The 12,276-nt window shown below is 54.6% G+C and overlaps 1 protein-coding gene across 1 annotated transcript in view; it reads left to right on the plus strand.

The window, feature by feature from the left end:
* The window catches only part of LOC144774545 (rab11 family-interacting protein 4A-like), a 100,435-nt gene that overhangs the window by 76,012 nt on the left and 12,147 nt on the right, over window positions 1–12,276 (plus strand). The window contains exons 7-8 of the mRNA XM_078659187.1: window positions 206–287; window positions 2,540–2,677. Of these exons, the coding sequence (XP_078515313.1) occupies window positions 206–287; window positions 2,540–2,677 (220 nt within the window). The remainder of the gene's footprint in view (window positions 1–205; window positions 288–2,539; window positions 2,678–12,276) is intronic.

Genomic DNA, 12,276 nt, shown 5'->3' on the forward strand with positions numbered 1-12,276 from the left:
GGTACAGTGGAGGGGCCTGCTAAGGGAAAAAGGGCGGGGGAATGCGCAAAAGGTTGTGGGAGGGATTGTAAACTTAAGTGAGGCAGAGAGAGAGAGTTTCTGGAGATTTTGATAGGTGCCAATACTGATTTTTGCCAATACTGATTTTTGCCAATACTGATTTTTGCTTCAACTGACTCTTGCCTCTCTAAACCCTTTCTTGCAGTATGCAAGTCCTTCAGGATGAGAACGCCTACATGTCCCGGAAGATCTCCGCCTTAAGCACCCAAAACCGAGCCCTAGAGAAGGTGAGTACCTGAGGACCTACCATCTGCCATTCTGTCACTCTGGCATTTCCCCAGTAGGGTGCAGGCTAGGAGGCTGCGTTCAATGCCGGATGTACTGCCAGGACCCAACAATGACCCCCCCCCCCCCCCCCCCCATTGCCCTATTTTAGTTGTGACCTCCTGCAGTGTGAGGCTGATATTTGAAAATGTTTTTTTACACGGCTGATTTTAATTTCCAGGCCAGCACCGATGGTGCTCTGTTGAAAATGGAGGCGGGAGAGAATACAGCAGGCTGAACGGTGCCGCTCGGCACTGCAGTGTCTAAGAGTGCAGCGTACGCAGAACATGAATATATCTTCTCATAGCAGGGTTGGCGCTAATATTGCAACTTTCTAACTGCTTAGGCAATGCTGGTAGGGTTGTGCCGGGCCTAGGCCTGTCCAAGGAAAACACCTTTATATAAGCTCCATGTGGGTGTGGTGTTCATCAGGTAAGGCTGCCCCTCAAGTGAAAATACAGGGCGCAGTACTTAAAAAATGTAAACCAGGTGACAGCAAAGCTTCGGCAAACGAGCAGGAAGTCAGGCCAAGCAGACATCAGAACCGCCCTTGCAAATTTAGTTCTTTCTCACGGGCTACGAAGTAGCAAGGTTAACCTAGTGAGTGACACCTATGGAGTGTGCGCAAGAAGTTCCTTGTACAGCTAACAAGATGAGGGGAGAGACCAAAAGAAGTTATAGTAGCATCCGAGAGCAAGGAATCTCCATGCAAAGCTTATACTGACTCCCTGAGGCAGGGGCACCACGTGTGTAGCAAATTCCCAGTTGTGCCAGAGATTTCAAGTTTACCAGGTCCATGCGTAACTAGTTAGGCCAGTCCTGTTTTTATTTTTTCTTAGAATTCTGGGACTTGTAGTCTTAGTTAACCCGGTTCAATACCAGTACTACAAGTCCCAGGATTCTACGACTGAATTGGGACTGCATACCTAGTCATTCATTGACCTGGGAAATGTAGCAGTTATGGCGGCCAGCAACTCACTGCGGCACGCATGGTGATTTGGGGGGAGGGGGGGGAGCTTCTAAGAGCTAACAGTGGCTCTCTGAGCCAATTGGGCCTCCTCTTGTAGCTGACTGGGACATCTTGGGGTCAGTTAGACCGCCAAACGTTCTCACTGCCACGTCCTGGAGTGAGAGCTGTGCTGTCTTAACACATGGGCACGCTTGGCAGTTGCCCACGGACCCCACAAGCATAGGGATCCCGTGCTAATCTATGCACAGACCAAAATTTAACCAGGGGCCATGGGAGGTGGGAGGAGGAGTGGTAGATGTTAACTTTTAAGTGCACATGTCAGTTTGGCCCACTTCGGTTTCTCCAACCCGGCTGTGCATAAAGCCAGGTTGGAGAAACAGCACAGACTCCCTCTCCCTGAGCGAGCGTTGATCCTGCATGCCCAGGCCAATCCCCACGCTACTCATGCTTGAGAGCAGCGCAGGGATTGAATGGGGAATCTGTGATGCTGGCCCAGGGACTGCCGGGACCAGGAAGAGGATGCAGAGGAGCATGAGGCGGCCGGCATGACCAGGTACGTTTTTGTATTATTACGCCCCCTGCGGGCTCCCCCTGCACCCCTTCCTTCCCTGCTCCCCCTCCACCTGCCCTACCACTCTAAATCTGTGTTGGCCCCCTCTGAATTTCAAACTAATTTTCAGATCACCTGCCTCAACATTCAAATCTCCCGCTAACTCGGTAGAACGTGAAAATTACGACTTATAGTGGCGAGTTGGCATGTCTGTATTTGCGAGAGAAATTTTGCTGTTTTTATTGCTTGCAATGTTATGGAAGCAGAATATTGTAAAAGATTTGCAGGAGGTAATTAACAGCCGAGGACACCAATTGCTGACAGTGTGCCTTTCCATTATCTGAAGCAAAGCCGCCGCTTTGTGTTCTAAGAATTCTATTTATCTGGTGAAGGGTTAGAGGAAGTGTAAGAAAGGGAAGTGAGGAAAAAGAAACTGTAGACTTATTATATGTTCGTGATGTTCGTAAATAACCCTGTGTACAGCATGTTTTTATAATGTCAAAACACTGATTTTGTTGGAGGTACCAATAAATATGTTTCTTTTATCTGATAATTTATATTTTATTCCTGTGAGTGGTTGTGTAGGCAGGACCCAGTGCACTACTTTGCCCGGGAGGCTATAATGCTGTTAAGACGGCCATGAGTGAGAGAGCTCCTATCGATCTGACAGTGACATGTCCTTGCTCTTGTTGCAGACGGTCCACTCCTTGGAGGATGACATCATAGACATGCAGGACTCCCTGCAGCGGCTGCAGGAACACGCACAAAAACTAGAGGAGACTCTGGTGCAGGAGCGGAGTGCTCGGGAGATGGAAAAGGAGTCAATGAGCCAGGTATGTTGTCCCCTGTAGGTAAAGCAGGACTCAGAGGGCTACCTGCTTCTGCTCCACAGCCCTCCAGCCCCCTCCCAGGGCAGAACAAGGATGGCTGCCCCTTAGAGCAGAGATGGGAGAACCACTCTTGTTCGCTCAAGGCATCTCAACTACACTACTGTGCTGTTTCAGCTCCCTGACACCCCTTTAGCAGAGTAGAGCAAACCACTCTTATCCCCTACAGAATTTCATGACCCTCTTCTAGAGAACTTAACTCCCTGTAGAACAGGACCTAGACCATAACCCCGCCAAGATTGACTGCTGCTGTCCCCTATAGAATCTGACTGATTGGTATCACCCACTCCCTCCAGATGTGTATATCTATATATATTCGTTCAGTGGCGGCTGGTGACATTCAAAAGTGGTGTGGCGTGAACGATTGCAATGAGTGCCCTGTGGCGAGCGAGCGCAGCGAGCGAACCTGACTGCCATTAAGGGAGTTCGGGGGGGGGGGTGCATTTTCAAGCATATTTGAGAAAGCAAGGTTAATAAAGCACGTGTGAAAATGTAGTTATGACATCAAAGAGATTTCAGGAAACTTCAAGTGATTCAATCAATTAAAGCCAATACCGGCTTCTAAGAACCCTTTACATTTGCAAATTGACCAGTTGCACACATTTACATTTCTTTCTGTGACGCAGGCAAGAAGGCTTGTTTAGCTGTCTACTCCTCCTTCAGTTTCACATAACAGGAGACTTGTGCCTTACACTTCAGCTGAAGCCTTTAAACTGTCGGTACAGTTGTCGTTTCATGTTGTGCCCTTCAGATTCCCCCATTTGACCACTGGATCACACAACGGGACAACAAGGCTCAGCCTCAGAGTCAGGACAAATGAGACTCAAGCCTGGCCACACCACAGGTCACGAGGTGTGGTCTCCATCTGGTCTTGTCTCTCCTTCGTTCGCACCCTTGTGCAAACAACGTTTGGCAGTCGTTCGGCATACAGGCAGTCGGTCGGCGTACAAAGATGGGAGGGGGAGACAAGACTGCTGTGCTTTATTGCTCACAGAGTCCTAATCCGCATTCGGCCTGTACAAAATATCAAGGTATGAAGCAAAAGTAGTAATGCCAACTGCGACCAAAATGTCCATTTAGATTGTACAGTTGACACAGAGTATTGCATATACAGAGGTACTTTGCTTGAAGTTTCTTAATTCATAACCAGGTATCCCCATTATTTACAAGAAGCCACCCCTACCTTTAGCTGCCCGAACAGAGCAATAGTTAAACTTTCAAAACGTAACTCATGTCACATAAGCAAATAATGACAGACGTGCTTGCATCTGGTCAACAGTGTGCCATATTTAAATTCGATAAAATGCCAAATGATGGCCTTAAATCAAGCTGATGAGCATAGAATGCGTTTTGTTGGGCTGCTATTTTTTTAAGGAAGCATAAGGACAAAAAAAGCGAACTCCAGCATTTGCATGTATTCCTTCATGCATAGCATTTCTCAACAACAATATTTTCTTCACATTTATTATGGCAGAGGATTGACATTTTTTATGGCTCTGCCACGAAACGGGCAAGGGCTTGATTAATTTCAATCTGTGATAGGGTTATCTTGCAGAAGAACTAACTACGTAATGGGTTGCGTTTCCATATCCATCACGGTACCTTTAAAATGCCCTTTTCTGCATGGCCATTCTTCAGTTAATTATTGCTCTTGTCTATTACCGTGACTATATTTGAGGTTATTATGGCTCTATCAATCTTTACCTGTCTAGTGAGTTTGCACATTTACAACATGATTTCCCAATGAGCGAGTACCCCTCTTGGTGAAATAAACCCTCAGCCAAGAAACATAAAATATGACCGCCCCCCACACCCTCAAAATGGATGAGCCATGGCCCCTAATGACGAAAAATCGGCCCTGTGTTGTGTTTATGATTAAAGCAATCATTACGTTTGCCACACAGTAACACAGACAAATACTAGCTTCTGCTGATCTCCAAGCTTTCTCCAAGACAGACATAACATGGCCATTTTATCATACGATTAAATTAATAAATAATGGGCTTTGCTTGACAGTGGGAGAATTATTACTGGCGCATAAATGAGAGAATAAGTTCCTCTGATAGCGATTGCAGTACTGTTCCACCTGTACATAACCCCTTCCCTCTCACCGCCAACTTGCATGTCTTTTTTTCCATTCAATGAATGGAGATTCCTTACCGTAAGGAAAACATTCGGGCAAAATTTGACCTCCCGGTTATATAGCTTGACTCATTATTTTTAGATGAATACAGAGATCTTTTAATAAACACAGCCATATCCCCGGGAACCAGAATGGAGCAGGCACACAACGAACTTTAACGACCGGCCTCCCGCCCTTTTTAGGTCTCGTCCTTTACCATTGCGAAGCAATGGGAAATGGGGGAGAATTCAAGTGCTCGAACGGATTGTCAAACCACCGCTTTTTTCCGTGGCGTTTTCTTCGAGTGCACGTACAGGCACGCGCATTTGGCCCATACACTTTCATGGCCATCTGTTCCTGTTCCTCAATGTCCCTCCCACCCTTCGTTTGATCTTGCCGAGAGTTCAGGCTAATGGCCCTCCCCCAGCACAGAGCGCGCATCGCGGCCACACAGCACATCAAAGGGCTTCTCCCAGCGTGTGCTGTGCAGCTTCTCCTCCCCTAATTATGTGGCCGGCCATACTTGTGTTTCCCGGCCGCTTCCCGGCCGCTCTTGTATTTAATTAGCAGCAGCAGCATTTCTCCTGCGCCAGGCCACATCAAAGGCTCTGTGCCACTTTCACCCACACAGCAACACTTACAGACACACAACGCCACTCACACCCACGCAAGCCCACTATCATCCACGCAACACCACACTCACCCACGCAACTCACACTCACACACACAACGCCACTCACACAGGCAACGCCACTCACACAGGCAACGCCACTCACAAAAAAGCAACGCCACTCACACAGGCAACGCCACTCACACAGGCAACGCCACTCACACAGGCAACGCCACTCACACAGGCAATGCCACTCAGCCACGCAACGCCACTCAGCCACGCAACGCCACTCAGCCACGCAACGCCACTCAGCCACGCAACGCCACTCAGCCACGCAACGCCACTCAGCCACGCAACGCCACTCAGCCACGCAACACCACTCAGCCACGCCACGCAACGCCACTCACCTACGCAACACCACTCACACATTGTGGGTGCAGATTGTGGGTGCAGATTGTGGGTGCAGATTGTGGGTGCAGATTGTGGGTGCAGATTCAGGGTGCAGATTCAGGGTGCAGATTGTGGGTGCCGATTGTGGGTGCCGATTGTGGGTGCCGATTGTGGGTGCCGCTTGTGGGTGCCGATTGTGGGTGCCGATTGTGGGTGCCGATTGTGGGTGCCGATTGTGGGTGCAGATTGTGGGTGCAGATTGTGGGTGCAGATTGTGGGTTGTTAGACGGGGACCTGGAGGGTCGGCCGAGCACAGTGATCGCACAGACAGGTAACTTCCCCCCCACAGATGGACACCACACAAAGATCAGGGTAACACCTTTTATAGGCAATTCTTGAAGTAGAGGGGTATGATACAAGGCGAACGGGACACGATGGTCCTCTCAATTCTATTCTCTAGTACGGGAAGGGGGTAGCGGGACAGTCTTGGTACCCACGGGTACGGAGGTGTAACGGTGATAGCTCACAATCCTCGAGCTCGGTGTTCGGATGGGTCAGACCGCGGCAGCGCCGGCAGGTCCCGAAGAGGTCGTAGGTGGCAACGGGCCGCGGCAGCGCCAGCAGGACCCAACGAGGATGAAGGTTACAACGGGCCGCGGCAGCGCCAGCAGGTCCCACGAGAATGCAGGTTGCAACGGGCCGCGGCAGCGCCAGCAGGTCCCACGAGGATGAAGGTTACAACGGGCCGCGGCAGCGCCAGCAGGTCCCAAGGGGATGAAGGTTACAACGGGCCGCGGCAGCGCCAGCAGATCCCACGAGGATGAAGGTTGCAGAGGGCCGCGGCAGCGCCAGCAGGCAGGACAATAGTTCACAAGGCAGGGCTGTGGCAGCGCCCGCAGTCCGTCAAGGATGAGTTCGTCGCGGTGTCTCTCGACTCCAGGATACAACTCCCTTCCTGTCCTGGGGCGGCCTCAGTTATAGGTCTGGCCCCCTTTGATGTCCGGACCCTCGCTCTTGGAGGTCGGGAGGTCTGGGATGAGGGAGTCCAGACACCCAGCAGGGGGGTGGAGCCAGCGCCCGAGGGGGCTGGGGGTGCTCGGCACCTGGCGGGGGAGAGCCATCGACGCTTCTTACTCCCATTGACCTGCCAAGTGGTCCGTTCACCTCCTGGGTGGAGGGTGGTGCCGGGATGTCGGGGCCTGGCCAGGCCCAGGGTTGGGGTCGGGCTGAGGCCGCGCGGCCGCGTGGTGCCGTGTCCAAGATGGTGGCTGGGCCGGGCAATGGTGCTGACGGTGGCCCGGGCCCTGTCCTGCGGGGAGGGAGCGAGCCCTTCATGTGGCCTGTCCAACATGCGTCCCCCCCAGCTGAAGGCGGGGAGAGTCACCCATCTTCTTGGGGACTTTCCTCGTCGAGGCGGAAAAAGCGGGACAGGCCATCCGCGTTGGCGTAGTCTTGGCCAGGGCGATGCTCCACAGTGAAGTCCATCCCCTGCAGGGAGATGGACCATCGCAATAGTTTGGGGTTCTCCCCCCGCATCTGCATGAGCCATTGCAGGGGCCGATGATCCGTCTGTACCCGGAAATGGGTTCCGAAGAGGTACGGCCGGAGCTTCTTGAGGGCCCATACCACTGCGAAGGCCTCTCGCTCAATGGTGCTCCAGCGCTGTTCTCGGGGCAGTAGGCGTCTGCTGATGAAGGCCACTGGTTGGTCCACTCCTTCGGGGTTCAGTTGGGATAGGACGGCCCCAATACCATGGTCGGAGGCATCGGTCTGTACGATGAACTCGCGGCTGTAGTCGGGGGCCTGGAGCACCGGAGCGGTGCACATGGCGGTCTTCAGCGTCTCGAAGGCCGCTTGACAGTCGGGAGTCCAGTTGACTCGTTTTGGGTTGTTCTTAGACGTGAGTTCCGTGAGGGGCCCCACAATGCTGCCATAGTCCCTCACAAACCGCCGGTAGTATCCGGTGAGCCCCAGGAAGGCTCGGACCTCTGTTTGTGTTTCGGGGGGTTGCCAGGACTGGATGGCAGCTACCTTGAGTTGGAGGGGGGCCACCAGACCGCTCCCCACTTGGTGTCCGAGGTAGGTCACGGACCCCTGGCCGATTTGGCACTTGCTGGCCTTTATGGTGAGGCCGGCCTGTTGGAGGGCCTGCAGGACCGCTCTGAGGTGGTGGAGGTGGTCTGCCCAGTGGCGGCTGTATACCGCGATGTCGTCCAGGTAGGCAGCGCTAAATTCTTCGAGGCCCGCCAATACCTGGTTCACCAGTCTTTGAAAGGTGGCTGGAGCGTTCTTCATGCCGAAGGGCATCACTCTGAAATGGTAGTGCCCGTCCGGGGTAGAGAAAGCGGAACGTTCTTGGGCCCTGGGGGTGAGGCCGATCTGCCAGTAGCCCGCTGTCAGGTCAAAGATGCTTAGGTAGCGGGCTGCCCCCATGCGGTCGACGAGTTCATCTGCTCGGGGGATAGGATGAGCGTCGGTTCGGGTGACCGCGTTCAGCCCCCGATAGTCGATGCAGAATCGGAGCTCCGGCGTGGTGCCCGGTGCCGCGGCCTTGGGGACCAGGACGACCGGGCTGGCCCAGGGACTGTCCGAAGGCTCGATGACCCCGAGGGCGAGCATCTTGGAGACTTCTTCTTGGATGCATGTACGTACCCGATCCGGTATTCGGTACGCCCGGTGTCGGACAGGAGGACTGTCCCCCGTGTCCACGTCGTGCAGGCACCAGGAGGTGACTCCGGGTGCGAGGGAGAACAGGTTTGCGAACGGCAGCAGGAGGGCCCGGCAATCTTGACGCTGCTCTGGGGTCAGGGCCTCGGAGAGTCGGACCCCGTCCACCGAGCCATCTCTTTCCCGTGTCCTCAGTAGGTCAGGGAGGGGCTCGGAGTCTCCTTCGGTGCCACTGTCGGTAGCCATCAGCAGGCTGAGCTCTGAGCGCATGAAGTGGGGTTTGAGCCTGTTGGCGTGGAGGACCCGGAGGGGGTTCCGGGGGGACTCCAGGTCGATGAGATAGGTGACGGGACTCCTGCGCTCGATCACCTTGAAGGGCCCCGTCCATTTGTCTTGCAAGGCACACGGTTCGATGGGGGACATCACCCATACCTGCTGACCCGGTTCAAACTCGATGGAGGAGGCATGTTGGTCGTACCACTTCTTCATGTCCTCTTGACTGGCCTCCAGATTGGCTTTAGCGATCTCCCTGAATTGCCGGGTCTGATTGCGGAGGGTCAGGAGGTATTTGTAGACGTCCGGAGGGGTCTTTAGGGGGGCCATTTCCCATTCCTCCTTCACTAGGCTGAGAGGCCCGCAAACAGGGTGTCCGTACAGGAGTTCGAAGGGGCTGAAGCCGAGGGACTTCTGGGGGACTTCTCGGTAGGCGAAGAGGAGGCACGGTAGTAGCACGTCCCACTGGCGGCGTAGGGGTTCTTCCAGCCCCATGATCATCCCCTTGAGGGTGCGGTTGAACCGCTCGACCAGTCCGTTCCCCTGGGGGTGATAGGGGGTGGTGAATCGGTAAGTGACTCCGCACTGCTGCCAGAGGGATTTCATATACTTTGAAATAAAGTTCGTACCCCTGTCGCTGACGACTTCCCGGGGGAAGCCCACTCGAGAGAAGATCCCCATCAAGGCTCGACCCACTACTGGGGCTGTTATAGTACGAAGGGGGACCGCCTCAGGATAGCGGGTAGCGTGGTCCACCAGGACCAGGATGAAGCGATGCCCCTGTGCGGTTCGGGGGTCCAGGGGCCTCACAATGTCTATTCCCACCCTTTCGAACGGGGTGGTCACCACGGGGAATGGTTGTAGGGGTGCCTTGAGTTTGCGGCCGCTCTTCCCGCTGGCCTGGCAGGTCGGGCAGGACCGGCAATGGTTGGAGACGTCATTTCTCATTTTGGGCCAAAAAAAGTGAGTCACCAGGCGGTGGTAGGTCTTGTCTTGGCCCAGGTGCCCGGCCAGGGGGACATCATGGGCTAGGTTCAACAGGAAGTCTCTGAAGTGGAGGGGCACCACCAGCACTCGCCCGGCCCCCAGTTCTGCGATTTTCTGCTCGCTGTACAAGAGATCATTGTCCCAATAAACCCAGTGGGCCCCGGTGGTGTCTCCTTGGCTCTGGGCGAGCGCTTGCTGTCGCAATCCCTCGAGGGAAGGGCAGGTCTTTTGCTCCTGCCGGAATTGTTCCTGGGTGGGCCCCCCTTCTTGACGCCACTGAGCCAGGTCGGGAAGCTCGGGGGGCTGTGTGGACCCCTCTGTGGTGGGGTCCGGGTGGTCGGTCTGGAGGAAGTCTTCTTCTGGAGTGATCGAGGGCGGAGGTGCTGCCCATTCTGGTTCTTCTGGTCTAGGGATGGTGTGGGTGGCCATGGACCGGGTGGTTACGCACGCCCAGTCCGGGAGACCCAACATCCCCAGATGCTCTCTTCTTTCCACAGCGGCCCACGGGGAGCTCTCGAGATCGTTCCCCAGGAGGCAGTCCATGGGGGCATCGTCGCGGACAGTTACTTTCAGCATGCCGGACACTCCTCCCCATTCGAAGGGGACGCAGGCCATCCGACACAGGCTCTCCGAGTTATCTGCCGATCGGACTGGGCAAAGTACGTTTGGTAGGATTTGTTCTGGGGTCACCAGGTGACAACGGACGGCCGTCACACTGGCCCCGGTGTCACGCAGGGCCTCGGCCTTGCGCCCATTGATGCTCACCCATTGGCTGTACTTCCGAGTGTTGGCGGGCAGGGGAGTCCGCGGGACCATGTCTCTTCCTCCCAGGCATGCCAGGGTCATGGCGGCGGGTTCCCACTCGAACTGTTCCGACTCATAGGTCTCCGTGTCTTCGGAGACTTGCTCTTCTCCCAGGGCGGCGGCCGCCATCTGGCGGGGCCCGGGGACCTGGTTCTTCGGGCAGGTCGGGTCACTGGCATAGTGGCCGACTCGTTGGCATCGATGACACGTCACGTTGGCTCGGAACCCCGGGCGCATCGGGGGGTTTCCCCGGCCTGCTGGGGCCGGGGTGGCGTTAGTGGGCGCGGCCGGGACGCCGTCTCTGCCCCGGCCCGGGCCTCCTCCTCCTCCTCGGGGACGATGATGGCCTTGGTTGGTTCTGTTCTGCTCATTCGGCCCACTCCGGGCCACTCGGGTGCTCTCCCACCGGTCAGCCTCGGTGGCGAGCTGCCGGGGTTCAGTCAATTTACTGTCGAGGAGGTGCTGCCTGAGCTCGACGAAGCAGTTGTTGGAGAGGTGTTCCCACACAATGAGATTGAAGAGTTGTTCGTAAGTGGTTACGTTGTTACCCTTGATCCACCCCTCGAAGGCTTGGCTGAAATAGTTCACGTATTCCAACCACGTTGTACCTGGGATCCGGGTGCAGTTGCGGAACCTCTGGCGGTACCTTTCGGGTGTAAGCCCATATCGACTGAGGAGGGCGGCCTTCATATGGTCATAGGACGTCATTTGATGGTCCGGAAGCTGCAGCAGGGCATCACGACCCTCGTTGATGAATCTCCCCCATAGACCGGCTCCCCAGTCACTTCGAGCGACCCGGTGGGCGGTCATGGCAATCTCATAGGCCTTGAACCACTGCTGTATGTCGTCGTTCCGGTGATATTCTCGGACCACATCCTTGGGGATGTGGACCTTCTGCTCGGTAGGACCCGGGGAGTGCGGTTGCTCGGGCACCCCTAGGTTTTTGTTCAGTTTGCGTATTTCTATCTCTGCTAGTTTGCACTCGTGCTCGTATGCCAGTCTTTTTTCTTCGAGATCTCTCTGTCTCGGTTTTTCCTCTCGCTCTTCTCTGAGCCGTAAGTGTTCTAAGTTTATTTTTTGTTCCGCCAGTTTCAACTCTCCGTCTAATCTGAGTCGTGCCAAGTCTAACTCGTGTAACCTATTTTTTTCCCGCTCTTGGATCTCTTCACGGGAAGGGCCTGTTCTCCGTTCTTCCGTCCGGGTGGTGTTGACTTCCGGGGCTGCGGGGTCCCGGGGGGTTGCGGTATTTGTCTCTGTCCAGGCCTCTAGGGCGTTTTTGAAGTCTTCTTTTGTGCTTAGCCCGGTGGTAGCAATGCCTAAGTCCATGCAAAATTGTTTGAGCTCTCGGTGGTTGTATTCTTCCAGCCTTTCCATCTGGAACTTCTCCGCCGATCCGCTCTCTTTGGTCGTCATTGTGGTTTTAGTCGTAGGGTGAGTTTTGCAGCGTGAATCTTTCTGGATTCACTATGCTGTGCATTATTCCGCGGTCTTGTGGTTGGGTCCGGATTCGTAGTCTTTTCTTTGTTTTTTTTTTTTTTTTTTCTCTTTGCCCAGGTGGGCGTCGGCGTCACACCCCCTTTGGGTGTATTTCCGGTGACGTCGGCATGCTTCCTGCGGAAGCTCCCACTCTTGGGCGCCATCTTCAGATTCTTTTTTTTCCGCGGTCGGGTCTGGATCGTTCCCGTTTGGGCT

This window comes from Lissotriton helveticus, chromosome 1_1 (genome assembly GCF_964261635.1).
Source record: "Lissotriton helveticus chromosome 1_1, aLisHel1.1, whole genome shotgun sequence".
Classification (NCBI taxonomy): Eukaryota; Metazoa; Chordata; class Amphibia; order Caudata; family Salamandridae; genus Lissotriton; species Lissotriton helveticus.